This window comes from Rhododendron vialii, chromosome 2a, assembly GCF_030253575.1.
Source record: "Rhododendron vialii isolate Sample 1 chromosome 2a, ASM3025357v1".
NCBI lineage: Eukaryota > Viridiplantae > Streptophyta > Magnoliopsida > Ericales > Ericaceae > Rhododendron > Rhododendron vialii.
Window position 1 is genome coordinate 14,635,983 of NC_080558.1, and position 19,221 is coordinate 14,655,203.

General features: G+C 38.0%; 3 protein-coding genes across 6 annotated transcripts; 2 read left to right on the forward strand and 1 right to left on the reverse strand.

Moving 5' to 3' along the window:
* The first annotated feature begins 640 nt into the window (after positions 1–640).
* Positions 641–3,342, forward strand: LOC131314082 (pumilio homolog 12-like). Its single transcript, XM_058342578.1, has 6 exons — positions 641–1,014; positions 1,134–1,749; positions 1,850–2,012; positions 2,339–2,502; positions 2,611–2,875; positions 2,970–3,342. The coding sequence occupies exons 1-6, from the start codon at positions 741–743 to the stop codon at positions 3,120–3,122; spliced, it is 1,635 nt and encodes a 544-aa protein (XP_058198561.1). The 5' UTR covers positions 641–740; the 3' UTR covers positions 3,123–3,342.
* Positions 3,343–3,699: 357 nt separating this feature from the next.
* On the reverse strand, positions 3,700–6,842 carry LOC131314073 (pentatricopeptide repeat-containing protein At5g64320, mitochondrial). Its single transcript, XM_058342569.1, has one exon. It carries the CDS (start codon positions 6,548–6,550, stop codon positions 4,400–4,402), a length of 2,151 nt encoding a protein of 716 aa, XP_058198552.1. The 5' UTR covers positions 6,551–6,842; the 3' UTR covers positions 3,700–4,399.
* Positions 6,843–13,931: 7,089 nt separating this feature from the next.
* LOC131314091 (heterogeneous nuclear ribonucleoprotein 1-like) lies at positions 13,932–18,974 on the forward strand. 4 transcript variants are annotated; one of them, XR_009196314.1, is made up of 6 exons: positions 13,975–14,260; positions 14,361–14,486; positions 14,978–15,200; positions 16,400–17,603; positions 18,475–18,587; positions 18,835–18,974. XR_009196314.1 is itself a non-coding variant. In XM_058342599.1 (5 exons), the coding sequence occupies exons 3-5, from the start codon at positions 14,979–14,981 to the stop codon at positions 18,486–18,488; spliced, it is 1,440 nt and encodes a 479-aa protein (XP_058198582.1). In that variant the 5' UTR covers positions 13,932–14,260; positions 14,361–14,486; position 14,978; the 3' UTR covers positions 18,489–18,974. The 4 variants fall into 4 exon arrangements, 3 of the variants coding, with proteins under 3 accessions (XP_058198582.1, XP_058198568.1, XP_058198575.1); XM_058342599.1 differs by having other exon boundaries at positions 13,932–14,260; positions 18,475–18,974; XM_058342585.1 differs by having other exon boundaries at positions 13,976–14,260; positions 14,361–14,453; positions 18,475–18,974.
* Positions 18,975–19,221: the final 247 nt, after the last annotated feature.

Here is a 19,221-nt window from a genome sequence, read left to right on the forward strand (position 1 = left end):
GATCCAAGCTCGAGTTTTTGGTCGTTTATAGATGCTCGCTTAATAAGTAAACCGACCTCGGCTCGTTTACAAACTACTCTAGCTTGAGCTTAGGCTCGTTTAGTTTAGTAAATGAGCCGAGCTCGAACAGTACAAAGCTCAACTCGACTCAACTCATCTTATCTCATTTGCAACCCCTAAAATTATTGGCAAGTTCGGGAGGTATAAGCATGAGATTTTTAAGTTGAGAGGGTCAAAGTAGCTTTCGCAAAAAGTACATGGAGTTCAGCTGATAATTCCCCAAATACTAACAAAACAAATAGACAAAAAGGGCGCGAAACCCAACCACCTAACTAAACCATATCCCAGCGGAGGAAAAAAAACCCTAACCTATACGTACACACGCATGTACGTATATATGATCATTCTTCCAAACTCTATAAATCCAGAAAGACATGAATCAATTCCTTCTCCCCCACGGAATAGAAAAAAAAAAAAAAAAAGAATTTTAGGAAACAAATTTTCTTGCATTTATTATCCCCTGATCATAACCCACATAATTAAACTTCAAGATTTCCAATTCCAACTTGGTCTCCTAATTTAAACTCCCACTCGGATTATACTCTCCTCAAACTTTTTTCTCTCTCCTCCGTCCCTCTCTCCCCCTCTCTCTCTATAAGTAGTAGAATGCGAAGCTAATCGATTCACTTATAGTATTGTCTTGTGGGTTTCTAATTGTTAATTCCTTTGTGCAAGTAACAATGGCTAGTACTTCTGTAAGGCCTACCAATTCCGTACCAGACTCTGCTGCTGCTGCTGCTTATGATTTTTCGCGTTCTTTTCAAAATCTTGGGTTGGAAAACCATGATGGTTTCTTCAACACCAGCCCCGGCATAGCTGCTTCTTCTTCTTCTTCTATTTCGCCTCCGTTGAACTTATTTCCGGCCGAAACCCAAGAAGGAGACCTAGAATTCCCATTGAATCAACCAATTCGTCAAGAAGCTAATTTGGGGTATCATCCTCTCAACAATGGAGGTAATTTATATACTCCTTTTTTTTTTTCCCCGCCACGCTGTTCTGTATTTTATTTGAATTTATGGGTTTCATGCATGTTTTGAGGGGCTAAATTTTCTTGGTTGGTTAAAATTTTGTAGGAGATTTTCTGCATTCAAACATGTGTTCTGCTTCAGAAAATTTGTTGGTCCCAATGGATGACCTTAATCGGTATTATAACCCGTTTGGAAGAAATCCAGTCCCCGGTAATCCTAGCAATTGCTATCCGGGAATGGGAAACTGTGGGGTGAACTACTATCCTGAATTATACTTTAGGGGTCAAATTGGTTCCAAATGTTCCAATAATCTGGTTGAGTCAAGCGCAATCCGAAGCAATCGCTATTATTTTGGTAATGACGACAATCTGCCAAGTACTATTATGCAAAGTCCCGGTGGCTATTCGACTGGACAATCTGCGTTTTGGGGTGGCCTGAACGAGAAGAATTTCCTGGAGAGACGCGATAAGGCTATGCTAGCTACGGAGAATAATGGTTCGAATGGTATGTTGGGGCTTTTGGAGATCGGGGATCCTAGTAATACGAGTTTGGTACTTGACGGGGTTATTGACTATCTAATGGTTTTGGTAACACATGAAGATGGATTCAAAGTTTTTCGCAGTCTAATCGGTCAATGCGATCACTCTCAGATGGTGACGATTGTTGAGAAAATGACGTCGGACGCTGCATCACTTGGTATGGTAGTAGGTACTCAATTTGGGTGAGTCTAAAATCTTTAACCCACGCTTTTTTAGAGTGATTTGGTATGCTAGCTTATCAGTAGTAGTAAACATGGACTAATGCACACGTTGTTTTTACAGCTCTTATTCGGTTCAAAGCCTCATCAGGCGTCTCAGACGCACAGACTTGGCAAGACTGGTGACAAGCGCCTTGTCCTTCGATATATGTGGCATTGTGTTGACAACTTGGGGTAGGAATGTAATTAAACAGTGTTTCACCGTCCTGGATAGAAGGGCCAATGAGGTAATTTTATTTCTTTCTCCCACCAAAATCCCTTTTATAGCCACATTGAATGCTTGCAACTATCTATTGCTTTTTAACACAAATTTTTACCAACTATGACTGGTAAGATGATAAAAGGTTTTCGAAGGAATTCAGAGGCCCCTTAATCTCTCTCTTCTTTATGTAAAAACTTGGCTTATAGCTACCGAAATAACCATTTCGAAATCGTGCACCATGGAAGCCAACCACCTCTTAACATCTTTTAGGAGCAGGACTGCATGACATACACATGATACCGCGGCTAATTACTAACTTATTTCATTTGAACTTGTCTCATTTGATCTCAGGTGCTACATGATGCAGTGATAGCCAATTACTACGAATTGGCTATGGATCGTGGGGGATGTATAACCGTAAGCAATTGCATCGAAACCATAGAGTCCCCACAACGAGGTTGGCTTCTGGATCGCCTCTGTGAGGAATCCGCTTGCCTTTCGCTTGATCCCTCAGGGTACTTACTAATCGGATTCCCACGTTTTGTTTGGCAAAGTATAGTAGCAACTCTTTTTCATGAACTCATGGGCTTGTCTTATTGAGTTTTTTTTTGTTTTTTCTCCAGGACCTATGTTGTGCAGAAGGTTTTGGGACTTGGGAGCAGAAAGTACAGTTCTATGATTTGCGAACGTCTCCAAGGAAACTACATACCGCTTTCGCTGATAAAACACGGCAGCTATACTGTGGAGAAATGCCTGAAGGCGTGTGGATGCAGGGGTTTAGATTGTTTCTCCAAGGACATCGCAGAGGACAAAAGCTTGCTTGCAAAACTCGCTCGACATGAATTCGGAAACTTTGTGGTCAGAGCGGCTCTAGAGGTCTCAAAGATGGTGAGTACTGAGTTTGTTTGTTTGTCTGCCTTCTTTATATGTTTCACCTTCCTACTTACCAAAAATACTGTCTTTGTTTTTTCCCCTCCTATAGGAGCCATCTGGAAAGTACTACTTGTTCTTTGTGAAGATTCTGGAACCATGTTTTCCACAGCTTGAGAAAAACAAGTACGGAGTACATGTGGTCAGGCAAATTCAAGGTCGAGGTGAGACCCGTCCAGGAAACAAGTTTGGCCGACATTATTGAAGAATCTATGCCTTCATTATCTGTTCGCACAATTGGTATCCATGGTGTATCGCATTTTGTTTCTTTTATGTGGGTGTCGAAGTGAAGACCTCTGCAGCATTGAGTAGATAGATTATATAGGTTTGTTTCAGTGTCTAGTGTGAGTTCTCTTTCGAAGTGCTGCTCTGTTCATCTGGATTTCAGCTGTTTTAACTACTTGATGTACATTCGAAAGTATCAATTTTGTGTTGAAATTTAGTAAATACCTGTTTTGCTAATTGTTTGCTACATCGAAATTCGCACTTCCTGTCGAAATTTAGTGTGGATCAACTGGCTTTTCGAGCTTTAGTTGCTTGGAGCACCATATATCCGTTTCCAGATGAAACCCCTTTTGGGGAGGATTTTCGGATACGGAATAGGTAAGATAGCATCACCTAAAGTTCATGTCTTTCAGCTTAGAATTCGACCCGTGACGAGTGATATCATAACCGACCCGGTCCCTTATTCATGTAAGAAGCTATAGTGTTATAGTAGAATACTAAACAAGCATATAACCTTTTCTATGTGCAAGGCATGAACAAGACAACAGAAATGGCAACAAAAATATACGTATCCACTTATGATCTTAGTGTTGGAAAACCCGTTCGTAAATATACAAATTCCAATGGATATAATGCAGTACTCCAACGATGAGGTTGCACTGCAAGTTTTACGATCTGAATGAACTAATTGAATACAGGTACGTACATGATGATAAAGTCAGGGCCGTCAGAGCGTTCAGCTCTGGTTTGACCGCTGTTAAATCATAAGCGGTCTCATAAAAAAAAACCGATACAGCATAATCTTCCGGTTCTCCAACCCAGTTTCGCATCTGATGAGATCAAATGTGAAGGAAAATAAACTACTGTAATCAACAACGTGACACTTTAAACCGCTTTCTTTTGCTTGATTCAGCTAATTAGCCCCATTATGGACTCTGAGTCACCAATCCTTCAGTGTCTTTGGGTCGTATCGATTGCACACCCTGCTTACTTTAAGTTCTAGAAGAGAACTAGTGACGAATTATAATGCCAGCCTTAATTTCTGTATTGTCGCAAACTTTGTATCGCTATCACCCAAAACAAACAAAATGTCATTGCCGCAGGTTTCCATGTCAATCAACATAGAATTGGGTGACAGAAAATAATGATTACAATCAGCACATCAATAGTCTATACAAGATTGGAAGGTCGAGGGAGGCAATTCTCACAACCCAAAGCCTTCTTGGAGCTGCTAAACTGAGTTTAAAGGGTAACAAATTACCAATCCTCGTTACCCTCTTTTACGAAATTCTTCACCAATATATACCACGTGACATCATTCGGTACAAAACCATTCGCCACACCTCTGCTCAAAAGCACATATGCATCATTTAACATGCGTTCCCTACATTGTGAGGTTATCAGAGTGTTGTAAGTAATAGCATCAGGAGAAATTCCTTCAGTTTGTAACTTGTCAAAGAGGTTCAGAGCTTCCCGAATATGACCCATTTTGCACAGACCATTAATCAAGCTATTATATGTCACTATATCTGGTGTCAATCCGCGATGAATCATGTCCCTTAGAAAGTCAAGCGAATTCTGTACTTTCCCGATTCTACAAAATCCATTTATCAAGATATTGCAAGATATAACATGGGGATTAAGTCCCTTCCTTATCATTTCCTCAAAGAACCCCAATGCTTTGTCAACAGCCCCATCATTGCACAGTGCCTTAATTATGCCATTAGAAGTGATTTCATCAAGGGGGCACCCTCTAAACAACATATCATTTACAAGCTTAAGTGCATCTTCCGTAGCACCTTTTTCTAGGAAAGAACGAATCAAGGTGTTGTAAGTCACAGTATTTGCAATAACACCCTCCAGTAACATATCCCTGTACATCCCCAAAGCCTCTTCCATCTGATCAACTTTGCAAAGCCCATAGATCAATGAATTATACGTGAATATATCAGGCTTACACCCTTTACTTGACATGCCACTGAAAATTCGAAGAGCCTCATGGATATCCCCATCCTTGCATAGTGCACGTATGATACAATTGTATCCCACTGTATTTAGACTGAGCCCCCTAACCGACATTTCATCCACAATATAACGAGCTTCCTCTAGCTGGCCTTCCTTGCAGAATCCATCAATCAAAATAGTGTAAGTTATCACGTTAGGCTTGCAGCCCCTAGATTCCATTTCTCTAACTGTTTCTAGTGCTGAAACCATAAGCCCTTTCTTGCAGAAACCATTGATAAGTATGTTATACGTATAAACATCTGGACGACAGCCAGTAGCCAACATGCTCCCATTTAGAACATCCTTTGCTTCATCAAGCCGTCCATTTCTAACATAGCCATTAATCAACGTATTACACAGGACTATGTTTGGCTGAGGTACCTTGCTCAACAATACCTTCGCTTCCTCAACTCGACTTGTTCTGCATAACCCATGCATCAGAACACCATAAGTAACAGAATTCGGAGTGAAGCCCCTGACAAGCATTCGGTCAACCAACTTTGCAGCCTCATGTATCCGATCGACCTTACATAGGCCGATGATGACATCGTTGAACGTTTCCACATCAGGTGTGCAGCCCATCAGAAACATTTCCTCCAGGAGTTTCGACGCTTCATTCACTCTATTAGCTTTGAAAAGAGCGTGAATAAGAGTCTGGTAAACCACCGCAGTGGGCACACATCCGTGCTTGGTCATATCCCTAAGCAACGAACACGCAGTGTCCACCTCATTCACCAAACACAGCGCCTTCATTACCGCGCCAAAACTATAAACAGTTGGAGAAATACCCTTATTCAACATCTCATAAAACACATTCGGCGCAACTTGAGGACAATTCCCAGCTACCAACACTTCCAAAACAACATTATAAGATTTAAAAGTGGGTTCACAAGAAAACACATTCCTCATATCTAAAAGCAACCTAGTCGCTTGCCCGGGAAAACCCGCCCTACCATAACACTTCATGATCAACATGAAAAGAGATTCTTTAAACACAACCCCCTCTTCCTTCATTTCCAACAACAATCTATCAATAACCTTAAACTCTGCAGCCGCACCGAGCTTATCAATTAAAGTATAATACACATCAAAGGTATGACAATACCCCTTTTGTTTACCTGCCCACTGGAATATCTCCATTGATGTTGGCACATCAAGTGGCAGCTCCAGTAGTTTACGCAGCTGAAAGGGGGTAATCCAATTGAGTGATTTTCTGAGCTTTTCGAGATCGAAAGGCTTGAGTAAGCCCTCCCAATCTGTTTCAGACTCAGATTCATGGCTATTAACAACTGGACCACTATCACTTGGTTTACTTCCAGCAGAGCAAAATGCATAACTAGGCTTTTGGCACAGAAAATGTGAACTCTGGCGCACATGATGAGAAAGTTTGAATCTTTTTAGCATAAAGTTGAAATCTTTACCTTGATTTTCTAATCTTTGAGTGTGAAACTCGATTCTAAGGGCTTTTGACAGTGAGAAATCCCAATTGCAATGTGCGAAGGGAAAATTCGAGTCGGCTCTTGCCTCTGGGTAGTGCTGGATTTCGCAATCGAAGAGTAAACCAGTGGGAGTGAAGTGTGTTGCTGAGAAACGATCAGGTCTAGGGCTTTTTCTGTTCCCCAATTGTCTGTGCCGAAGAAATACGTAAGATGTTACCCGAACCCATAGGAACGTGAACCGATCCGCACCAATCGGGCCGGATGTTACCCCATCTTTTAACCGCGGGTTTAGTTTTGGTTTTTCCTTTGAAAAGCCGGCAGGTTTCGGGATCCGAAATGGCCAAAACGCGTTTTTTTTTACAAATCTTTCTTGCGAACAGTAGGTCTCATTTTATATTCCTGGCGGACGTTACCCCATCTTTTAACCGCGGGTTTGATTTTGGTTTTTCATATAAAAAGTCGGCAAATTTAGGTTTGGGTTCGATTTTATATAATACCCGTATCGAGACCCGATACTACGTTGCAAACCCAATTCCGAACCGTAAAAAATATTCACATAAACCCCGTTCATATGTAGTATTTACGTAAATTTCCTCATAAGTATATATATGGACACACAAAAAAATCGGGTTCTCAAAAAAACTGAACCGGCCGATTCTCGTTGGGTATGAGATTATGGTTTAGGTGAAAGGAAACCAGTCGGGTTTCGATTTGGGTTCAGTTTTGAGTGTAGTTTTACGAATTCAATTTGGGTCATCTTTAATAGCAAATTTCATTATACATTTCAAAAGCTAGAAGGCAAAGATTACAATCAATACTCAGGAGTGAACTAAAACCACCAAAAGTTAAAACACAAGCAATCGTTCAAAAGCACTTAGGCTAACAAGTTCTACAACGCGTACTACTGAAGCATACCAGCACGAGGTGCTGACATAGAGTCCACCTTCAATATGGCAGTAGAGAAACCCAACGACCAACAAGAACCCGACTCAATCAAACCAATAGGCTAGAAATCTGGCTTTTTGACGGTTAAAGTTTACTAATCCGTTAGTGCCAACCCAAGATCCATTTTGAAAATTCAGACCATTTAATGTCTAGTACTAAAATATAAAAAGAAACATTTTTTTATCAACGTGATTTCATCACTTTTTTTTTTTCTCTTTTTGAAGAATTCGATTGTTAATTTTCAAAAGCATGATTGCACATGCTACTTAATGTGTAATTATTATTATTATTATTCATTAAAAGAATCTGTTTTAATCACCATGTTGTTGCCGCATTTTTTTGAAAAACCAAGAAATGGTCAATTTTCTAGAGCATGAGTGCACATAATGTGTTCCAGCTTGGTATATATATAGTTTGATTTGTAAATTATTCTCAGATAAGGCTCCCTATTGATTTAATTTCGTTCGCCGTTCTATTTCGTCCTTTAAAATATTTATTTATGTAATGCCGCGGCCGACGAAGCCTCACATCCATTGCGCTCTGACTAGGATTGATTTTTACATGAATTGAATATCTTATTACCTGTCAAGATTTATAAAAAAAAAAAAACGGCTTGAATCATTCAAGTATAACCCATAACAGGTCTGACCTCTAGGTCATTTTATAGACAGAAAACTAAGAAGCTTAACTTTTTTTTATGATTCCGCACTATATATAGAACAACGACATTTTCTTGTTTTTTAATCTAATCCATGATATATGTGTAGGTTGAAAAACAACACACACAACAATCCAAACACGACCTCTTACATACATTTGGGACCCACACACACTACTGTGTGTGGGTCCCACTTCTTACACGACATCTTACATACATTTGGGACCTACACACATTACTGTGTATGTGAGTTCCACATGTACGTGAGAGGTTGTATTTGAATTGTTGTGTGAGTATCATTTTTGGTTGACAAATTCAACACCTCTCTAGGCTACTATTGCACCGGGACCCTGTTATTAGGGTCTCTCAATCGAACAACGGATTTCCTTATGATGATCTAATTCTTAATTTTTGGTCTTCCGTAAGAATTATCAACTCGTAGTAGAAAAATAATATTCGAAGGGTCGTGTTTGAAGAACATATTGAGACCAAGTTCTGCTAAGATTTTTGGGTTTTTTCCTGTTTTGTCATTATTCAAATTTTTTTCGCGTTTGTTAGTTTTGTGTTTAACTTTTGTGGATTATTGATTCGTCAACGAATCGGAAAAGTAAAAAATTATACTGTAACTTTAACTAAATATTTTTGAAAATATCCAAGATAAATCCCAAAAAGCAAAATGCCCAAAAATCCCGAAAAGCCCTTAGCGGAACTTAGCCTGGATACACTACGAAATTTCATCTTTTAAATTCTTATGGAGTATGATATAAAAACAAACTTAACTTTTTTCCTTAAAATTTACGTAATGAATTTGCTAAAGATGCTCAAATTCCACGTTCACTCCTCTTTCAATGAAAAAAAAAAACCCCCCAAAATAAATGGAAAGATCCTATAATATGTCCATCCATGGGACCTTCCTTATAAAGAATTTTGTACACATCTGTCAACCATATGTGCATATATGCTGATGCATCTACCTGTAATTTTGTGGGGACACAGGCAAATCCCTTCTGTCCTTCACACATCTCCCCGGCCACTTTGTTTAATTCCAATTTTTAATACTATATTAGGGGGAGAAAAAAAACAGCATATATAAAAAAACTAGTACTAATTAAATTTTCCACTATTTCTCCTGTTGCAATTTGGCTTACCAACTTTTAATGTTTTTTCTATTAGGAAAATTAATGTGCCACTGAATTTGCAATTTAGTAATTCAGGATCAAGTAACATGTTAGCTTCGTCCCTTGTCTCTTCGTAAAGCAACCTTTTGTGGGTTTGCAAATAAACAATTGCCAAGCATCAAATTCCATCATTATTAATTAGTATTGCTAGATGACAGATTAAGTTCCTCTTCTGCTAAGATTCTTATCTTCCGCTGTACAAGATAGGTGATCATTCTCTCATAATACATCATCTTAATTCCAAAAATAAGTAGCCGTTTTGTAGCCTAATTATTTTTGCATTTTGGATTGTGAGTTGTTGGTTTTGGATTATGGTCAGAATAGATTATGAATTTGATAGAGTGTTTGGGAGATATATACAGAATAGATTTTGCAACAGAGTTAGTGTTTGGGAGGATAATGCTCAAAATAGATTATATATGAGTTGGTTGTTTACCATGTTGCCCTACCTTATTATTATGGTATTATAGTTCGATGAATAACCATTTTAAGTATGGAAAAAAGATTTAAATAGTCCTAAATAAAATTTTCACCACCAAAGTCTTCAAATATTTTTGGGCACGTAAAAATCTTAATTATTAGTCGATTAAAATTTTAAACAATGATTATATATGCAATAAAAAATTATAGAGTATCTTGCCTAGAAGAACAATAAAAATGACCTGCAAATTAAAGCAGCCAAAAAAAAAAAAAATTGGCTCCCATTTAATAACGTAGAGGGAAAATTCGGAATACTTGAAAAAGGTCGGGGGTAGTTACATCTTTTCATCCTATCAAAATCCGATAATCCAAAATGAAGAATGAAAAAGCTCATCCAGGACTGATTCTCGGATTGTGCCTTTAAAGTATAGTTTTTATAGTGCATTGTGAGAGAATCCATTCTCAAATTGCAGCTTCCAAACGAAAAAAGTTGAACAATGGATAATCACAATCCAGAATCAGGCTCCCAAACGCCCCCTAATTTACCAAGTGTGATTCTGTTTGAACCCAAACAACTGATTAAAAAAATGTCTTGACTAACAAAGAAAGTAGTCGCAACAATTTATTTACTATCATGAATTTGGCTGTTGGTGATTAAATGTTGATTGTTTAAAGCTCCTTCAAAATATTGTGAACCTCCAAGCTTCAATCCAGTAGCAAGTTTTGTTACTTTATTAATCCCAATGGGTTGGTTTAGTGATCAAGGGTACTGTGAGTCTCTTAGAGGTTTCTTCCTTTCAAGTTTTCAGGTTCGAAACCTCTCAGGTGTTATCAATTCTTTTATTATCAGTCCATATGAAGCATTTGCTCCGACTTCAAGTTAGGTCTCTGCTAGTGTACAATGAGTTTATGGCTCTCTAAGAATTAATCAAGGTGCGCATAAGTTGGCTCGACACCTGGTTATAAAAAAATATTTTTTGAGGCTTTGTTTTATTATCATTCTTGAGAGAGAGAGAGAGAGAGAGAGTGAGAGAGAGAGAGAGAGAGAGAGAGAGAGAGAGAGAGAGAGAGAGAGAGTGAGAGAGAGAGAGAGAGAGAGAGAGAGAGAGAGAGATGGAAATCATTGCATTCTTTCAACGAAATTAGGATATTAATCAAATGCTTTATTGTCAAATATTTTCATGGTTTTGCTGTCTCGATTTTAATCCATCTTTGTGCATGAATGGTGGGTGACAGCCGGTCGGCCCACGACTGCTGTAATTGGTGGTTTGAGTGAGGAGAAAAATATGTTTCTAGGTTAAGCTAGAAGATGAGGGTACTACTATTGAATTAGATTAAAATTTATTAAATGGGTGTGAAAAGAAATTAAAATGGGATTAGAAAGATTTCTCTTGGTTCAAATAGAATCACTCTTTAGTTGACGTAAAAACTAGAGCAAGGCATTGAGTCAATGACATAAATTTTGTTTATTTACTTATGCATACCTTTTATGACATGCACTTTGTCGATATCCTTATTTTCTCCCATGTCTGATAATAGAAATATACCTCCCGGCTGATAATAGAAATACAAGAGTATCTCCATTGATCATGGCTTCAAATTTGAAGATGTCAAATTTATTCGGAGACTTGCATAGCAATTTGACATCTAAGATACTCTCTTCCTCCAACTAGAGTCTTAAACTCATATCCTATTGTTTTATTTGCAACTTGCATATGTTTTAACCTATATCTTTTTAGTTGCGACGATTGAATTAGATTAAAATTTTTTAATGGGTGTGAAAAGAAAATGGGATTAGAAAGATTTCTTTTGGTTCAAATAGAATCACTCTTCAGTTGACGTAAAAACTACAACAATGCATTAAGTCAATGACATAAATTTTATACATTTACTTATGTATACCTTTTGTGACACGTTGTCCATGTTCTTATTTTCTCCCATGGCTGATAATAGAAATATACCCCACTGCTAATAATAAAAATACAAGAGTATCGATCTCCGATCCATTGATCATGGCTTCAAATTTGAAGATGTCAAATTTATTCGGAGACTTGAGTGTATCCTATTACTTTAATTGCAACTTGCATATGTTTTAACCTATAATTTTGTAGTTGCGACGATTTCTTTTTAAAATTTTATTGATGTACTTTAGAATTTACTCCGTAAAATAGTATTTGGGATTGCTGCCAAATTTGACAAGTACCACGCCCTCAAGTCAAACATTGGCAAGGAGATGGCGCTTTATTTTACCTTCTAGTTGGAGCACCAACGAAGAATATTTATGGTCTTTGAGACTGTCAGCTTAGATTTGAAGTCTCCAATTAGAGGTGCTCTAATGCGATATATTTATTTGCTAATATGGAAGAAGAAAGAAGAAAGGGAAAAAAAAGAAAAGAGGTGATGATCCAGGCTTAGAAGTTAGTTGAGGAGTAAAAAACACCACATAAATAAGTTATATTCCTATGGCACAAGTGGAGACTTCAAGATGGATATTTTTCTTGAATTAATTCTTCAAGGACACCCTAAAACCTAAAGGAATGAGGCCCAAGAAGGTTGACCTAATCTAATCATTTGGGCCTTAACATATATTCCATTATAAAAATTTCGTCAAAATAGAATAAAAATCATACTATACTTCTTACCCACTCAACATCATAAAACTCCCCCTCCTTGGATCTAGCTTGTTGGTGCTACCTCTTTGATCTAGTTTGATCAAATCCAATTGGGGTTACTAACTTACTAGGGCTGCAAACGATCCGAGCCGCTCGCGAGCGGCTCGGAGCTCGGCTCGATAACGGCTCGGCTCGGCTCGGTTCAAGACAAAAACGAGCCGAGCTCGAGCTCGAGTCCTGAGCTCGTTTCATAAACGAGCCGAGCTCGAGCTAGTCGAAACTCGGCTCGAATTGGCTCGCGAGCTCGATTATATAATATATTTATATATATATTTATATATATATATTTTTACATATTTATATTTATTTATATATATATTTATATATATTTGTTTCATAAACGAGCCGAACGAGCCGAGCTCGAGCTCCGAAAATACCTATCGAGCCGAGCTCGAGCTCGAGTTCTGCAGCTCGTCACGAGCTCGAGCCTAGCTCGAGCTCATTGTTTTTGAGGCGAGCCGAGCCCGAACATGCCGAAACTCGGCTCGGCTCGGCTCGATTGCACCCCTATAACTTACTACCATTTCTTTCGTTCTTTCTTTTTCATGGGTTTTTTTTTAATTTATGAAAAAGATATTTGGAACTCTGCACCGATTCACAATCTTATTTTCAGACATGTTACATACTTTGATTTTATTTCGATGAAAAAATTTATTAAAATTCGTTAGAAAGAGAGCTTGTACAAGAACCATAACTACATATGTTGATACCATAAGAGATCTAGACCATAAGTTTTAAGCATCTTTGCTTCAATTTATTAACTGTATATTGTTAGACTAACATTGCTCCCCAATTTCATCTAGAAAACAACTTATGACCAAGGCTAGTACTTTAATTATATTTTCTTTTGTTTAAGAATCTATTCTTATTAATTCATTTCTGTTTCGAGTGACTATTTCTTGGGTTGGTCTTGTAGTGAGCTCGACATAGTTATTACGAAATTCACATGATTAATGTAGGGGAAGTGATTTCCAAACTACCTTTTTTGATATCCACACTCTTTTGTTTTTTTTTGTGTTGGAAGTGTGTATATAAAAAAAGAGACTATGAAAATCAATTCTCGGTGTCTTCGTAATTTGAATATAGTTCTCCTCATATTTGACATAAAAAGAGGGATATTTCTTTGTTGCCTTTTATGTGCTGCAAATAATAACTTCGTTAAACCAAACTTCAAGAACTTTGGATTCTTGACCCAAACACATTGGACAACTACTTTCAAGAACATTAAAAGAGAAGCAGCTGAATTTCGCTTTGGGTACACAGATTTTGAAATTGCTCTAATTTTGTTAAAAGGGAGCTGTAATTGAAAACATTTACTACATCCAAAAAGAAAATACTGTATTGGGAAAAAGAAGGAAGTATTTACAAATACAGGGAAGATAAAAAAAAAAAATTGAAAAGAAAATTAGTAGTACAACTTAATTCACAATTTAAAAAATCTAAATCTTCAAAACAGAGCCAAGTCACCATCTTCCATCTTCTCAGCTTCTATATATTTCTTACACAAGAGGATAGGCAAAGCTTCTCTCTCTCTCTCTCTCTCTCTCTCTAGCTACACATATACCTTGTGTATTATTACCCATTTGGATGTAAATCCATCACCCTCCACCACTCTCTCTCTTTCTCTCTCTCTATCTCCTCCTCTCCCTCTCTCTCTCTCTCCCCACTGGATGAAATCTCATCACACCTTCGCCAATTGAATTTTTTTTGTAGAACAAAGACATAGAGAGGAAAAAGGGAGGGCCTTTCGCCCTCTCAGATCTTAGATTCTCTCTTTTCCTCATCTGGCTCTTCTTCAATTGGTAAAATTATGCTATGCTTTTATCTCACACAGTTCTAGGTTGCTGATATTAATTTTCTGCAATTCTCTAGTCAAGTTTGATTCTTTTCTTGGTTTTCCAGGAATCCTGGATCACTTGTTGATCGAGTATTGATCTACTAAGGATCGGATGATTCTCAATTTATTCTAAAAATTCACTCATTTCCTCACTAATTGTAAGAGTCTCCAATTTTGTAGTGGAATCTTAGGTAAGTTGTGGTTTTCCTTGTTTAATCTGCATTATGATGATGTTATGTACTTGATGAAAGATTAGATTTTACTTTATCCGAAGACATTAAGAATTGAGAATTGAATCGTATATTCATCTGATTTCATTCAATTACTTGGTAGTCTTAGATCGTTTCCTATTTTGTTTTTTCTTGTTTGGCACTTAGGATCCATTTGGGGAGGTGGGTTTTATGTGATTAAGTTAGTTAGAGCTTGACTTCGCTGATAATATAAAGGTGTAGGAGTTGGTTGATTTTCAAACTAGTATGGATTATGGAATAATGCAAGGTTTCCTATATTGGGATCCTAGTTATAAGCCTCACATCTTTGCAATTTACATCATCCAAACGGAGCCTTACTTTGTACAAATTACGGATTGCTGTATTCCTTTGACGAGGATGTAGACAGGATTTGAGGATTTTTCATCTTATAATGCTTTTGAATGCAACTGATGGCAAATAAAATTTTGCAGAATGCAAATGGAGCCTGGCAAAGTATTCATTGGTGGGATTTCTTGGGACACAGATGAAGACCGCCTAAGAGAGTATTTCCGTACTTATGGTGACGTAATTGAGGCTGTGATAATGAAGGATCGGAACACGGGCCGTGCTCGTGGTTTTGGTTTTGTTGTCTTTGCTGACCCTGCTGTTGCAGAAAGAGTTGTTAGGGAAAAGCACGTAATAGATGGTAGAACTGTAAGTCATCTATGTATCTTTATATGGAAATTTAGATTATGCTCAATCAAATACACTAGTGTTGGGTTTACTAGAATGAAACTGGAAGGGGATAGTCATTATCTTGGTGCTCATTTCAATATTATGTTCTCTAAAACAATGCATAACATACATTACACATGGAATCTATTGGGAGGTCAACGTTCCATTCCTTCCTAAAATCATTCTAGCGAACCAAACTCCCTCCATGATTTTGTGGATTTTATTTCTACTTGTACAATACATTAGCATAATTCAAGATTCAACCTACGAAAATTAGTATTTTGCTTAGCTCATGAATTAATGAAGGATATTTTGATTATATCTTGTTAAGTTCCTTAATTATGGATTTGCTGACCTCATGAATTAAAGCATAGCATCTCGAAACTTAGTCTTAGTCAAGCAGATATGCTATGCTCACTGAATCTTTTGGTGTATCAGAGAAGTTGGATATGTTTGGAAGTAGTTTTCAGAATGTGGATTGTCCATTTGCTTGTTACCAAGTGAAACAAAATTTATTCTTTTTATGTTATGTTGAACTTCATTTATTATAAGATCACTGGCGAAACTACTTGTCATAATTAAGTCCAAAGTAGAACCTATACAAACTATATTGTGCAGAGACAAGCATATGGAGAGTTCTTTATAGATAAAACGAGTCTGTTGTTTAGCGTCAAGCCCTAATTCAAGCAACTTTAAAATGTAGTGAAGGTTGGTTAGCAATTTGCAGACCACTCATTGAAAAGATTTCTGGTGCAATGTAAGATGCCAAAAGGACACCTTATGAGGGAAACTAATGGTGACATTTTCCAGTTCTTGAAAGTTGAAAACCACTGGCTTGGAATGCAAAAGTTGAAAGTGTGAAAAGCACAGAACTCAACAAATGGCAATTGATGGGGAAGTGCTGATGGCATGAATTTCTTTGTAAAGAACTAGCTCTTGGGAAATAAAGTAGGGAAAGCATCACATCCTATGAAAATTGAGTTGCTTTGCTACAGTTACTTGATTGTCCGAGATAGTTTTATAAGGCCAGATTAGACTAGTCTCATTCTGCATCAGTAATTCAACTCGTAAAACAGTTATAGCTCTACGAGGACAAAAATGTTGTCAAAATTATAAAGTTCAATCTTGAATATATCTCGATAGAGTGTTGTTTCTCATTTGTTGGTTTTTGTTCTCAGGTTGAAGCAAAGAAAGCTGTTCCTAGAGATGATCAAAACGTGGTAAACAAAAACAATGGCAGCCTTCAGGGGTCACCAGGTCCATCCCGTACGAAAAAGATATTTGTTGGAGGTTTAGCATCGACAGTCACAGAGAGTGACTTCAAAAACTACTTCGATCAATTCGGAATGATCACGGATGTTGTGGTAATGTACGACCACAACACCCAAAGGCCTAGAGGTTTTGGGTTCATCACATATGATTCGGAGGACTCAGTGGATAAAGTTTTGTTCAAAACCTTTCACGAGCTCAATGGTAAAATGGTTGAAGTTAAGAGGGCTGTCCCGAAGGAGCTATCTCCGGGGCCAAGTCGTAACCAATTGGGTGGATATAGCAATGGCCTGAGTAGGGTTAGTAGCTTCCTTAATGCATACACTCAGGGAAATAGTCCAAACTCGGTTGGTGGTTATGGAGTAAGACTGGATGGCAGATTTAGTCCAGTTTCAGTTGGTCGGAGTGGATATTCTCCATTTAGGCCTTCCGGGTATGGCATGGAACCGAATTTTGAGCCTGTATTGAGTCCAAGATATGGGGGAAATGGAAACTCCAGTCCCCAAATTGGCTATGGCCGTGGATGGAACCCTTTCTATAATAGCAGTCCAAACAGGTATGACAGTCCCGTTGGTTATGGTGGGGGTATTTCTGTTACTGGTTCTGGTTTAACTTCAGCTCCTCGGAATATCTGGGCAAATGGGAATCTTAATTATGCTTCAAATTCAAACTCGAATGATTTGATGGGCTCTGGAAGCGGAAGTACTGGATTGGCTGGTGCTTTTGGCAGTTTAGGAACCATATGGGGTTCCTCTAACATTTCAGGTCAAAGGGGAGGAACAGATTCTTTGTATAACAGTGGCAGTATAAGTTATAGCAACACGGACAATAGTTTTGGGTCGGGAGTGGGGGGTTACGGAAGAAACAATGGAAATAGTGTTGCCCCAACATTATGGAATGGCGCCGCATCAAGTGATAATCTTGATGGACCATTTGGAAACTTCTATGGAGATGATTCTCTTTTTGCCGATCCTTCTTGGCGCTCATCATCTCCAGGGTTAGAGGGTTCTGGAACTTTTGGTTATGGGCTTGGTAAAGTGGCTTCGGACATCACAGCCAGAAACAGTGCTGGATATGTTGGTGGTTATACTGTTGCCAATAGAGCTAATGGAGGTAAGACTTCTCTTGGTCTTCTCCCTCTTACTGTCCTCTGATATTCCTTGATTTTTGAATTTTTCATCTGGATGCGAAAACTTATCAAATTTGTTGCCATGAAAATTTGGCTTGCTGCCTGATATTGATTGGTTGGTCTAGTTTGACCTTAAGGGCCCATTTCTTTGACCGGATATGAGCATCAGATTGGACTATATGTCCAAGATGACTAAACATACACTGTTTGCTAGAAGATTTAAGACCCACATGCTTGTGATAGATGATCCCACAACCATGGCACTTGGGACGTGGGGTTTTATTAATTCGTTAGGACTCTATATTCTCACCGTGTTAGTCCTGTAGAACCAATAGGTCCTAAAGGCTAAATGCATAACATATTGCTACTCAAGATTATATCAGAAATATTGTGTGTTTCAACACCAACATTATGTTGAACTTTTTAGCCTTTTTGTGTCACTTGGAAGTGGCATTTCAACACCAAGACTATGGCTTTTGCAAAGCCTACGGCTTTGAGAGTGTCTTCTACTGATGCCATAAAAGAGAGGATTTTCATGGAAGACATGAACTGTCCAAAAGCATGAATTTTTGCTTTACATACTTATGAGAATTTAGGGTCAATGCATACCCCATACAAATCAAAGTTTGAGTCAGGTTTAATTGCTTTACTGAACAAGCTCATCCCAATCTATTTCACATTAGACTTTTCCAAAATGTCTGAAGTTTGACACAGAACTAAGAAGCATGTTCGTTGTACATTTTTTTGGTTGAACATTCTCCTTGGGAGCGTCTTATGCTTGTTAAGAGTACTTTTTTTTACTTCAAATCTTGTAGGGTCGTCGTATTCATTTTTGTTTCGTGTAATTTGCTCCAGGAATTGCTGCCTAGCAAGACTTTACCCTCAGTCGTACATCTGAATAGAGCTAATCGGAGCACCTGTTTATAGAACTCATCACAAAGAGAGAAGTTACAAGGTTTTCTCCTAAGGTTTGAGCTTGAGTTTTCCAGTATAGTTTTTCTTTTCTTGAAAATTGAAAATGTAAAATCGGATTGCGGGACATACTCAGAAGAATTATTGTGTCATGGGCCTCTCGTGTCATGACGGTACATAGAAAACGCAGAGGTTTTCACTTTTCATCTTTTCTCTCTTTCTACTGTAACTTCCGGAAAATTTGCTTAGTCTTCGTCAAGTATGTTGTTTTAATTCTCTTCCCCTGCCTATGTTTTTCGGCAGACTATAGGAAATGATTGTGAAAATTGGGGGATGCTCACCCATAATCCCCGAGAATAAATTGGTTGATGTTAGTTCATTTTCGATGGCAGACAGACAGACGTCAGAAAGTTTAAGCTTCTGTTTATCGCAGACTTTCTTTATCTACTGTTTCTGGTTTCTATATCTAATGGACTGGAAAGGCTGATAGTGTTGAGGTTGAGAATCATCTTGGCCGGAGTACTAATATGTTTTGCTTCAGTATATGTTTGAACCAAGAGTGTTAAGTTTTGTGTGAATTGTGAAGCATTTTGGTTGAGTTTGATTGATGTTCTAAAATGGAGCTACTTACAGGAATTAGGGTTTTCCCTCTATGCAAGTTCAGAAATTCAGAGTTAAACACCCTTTTCA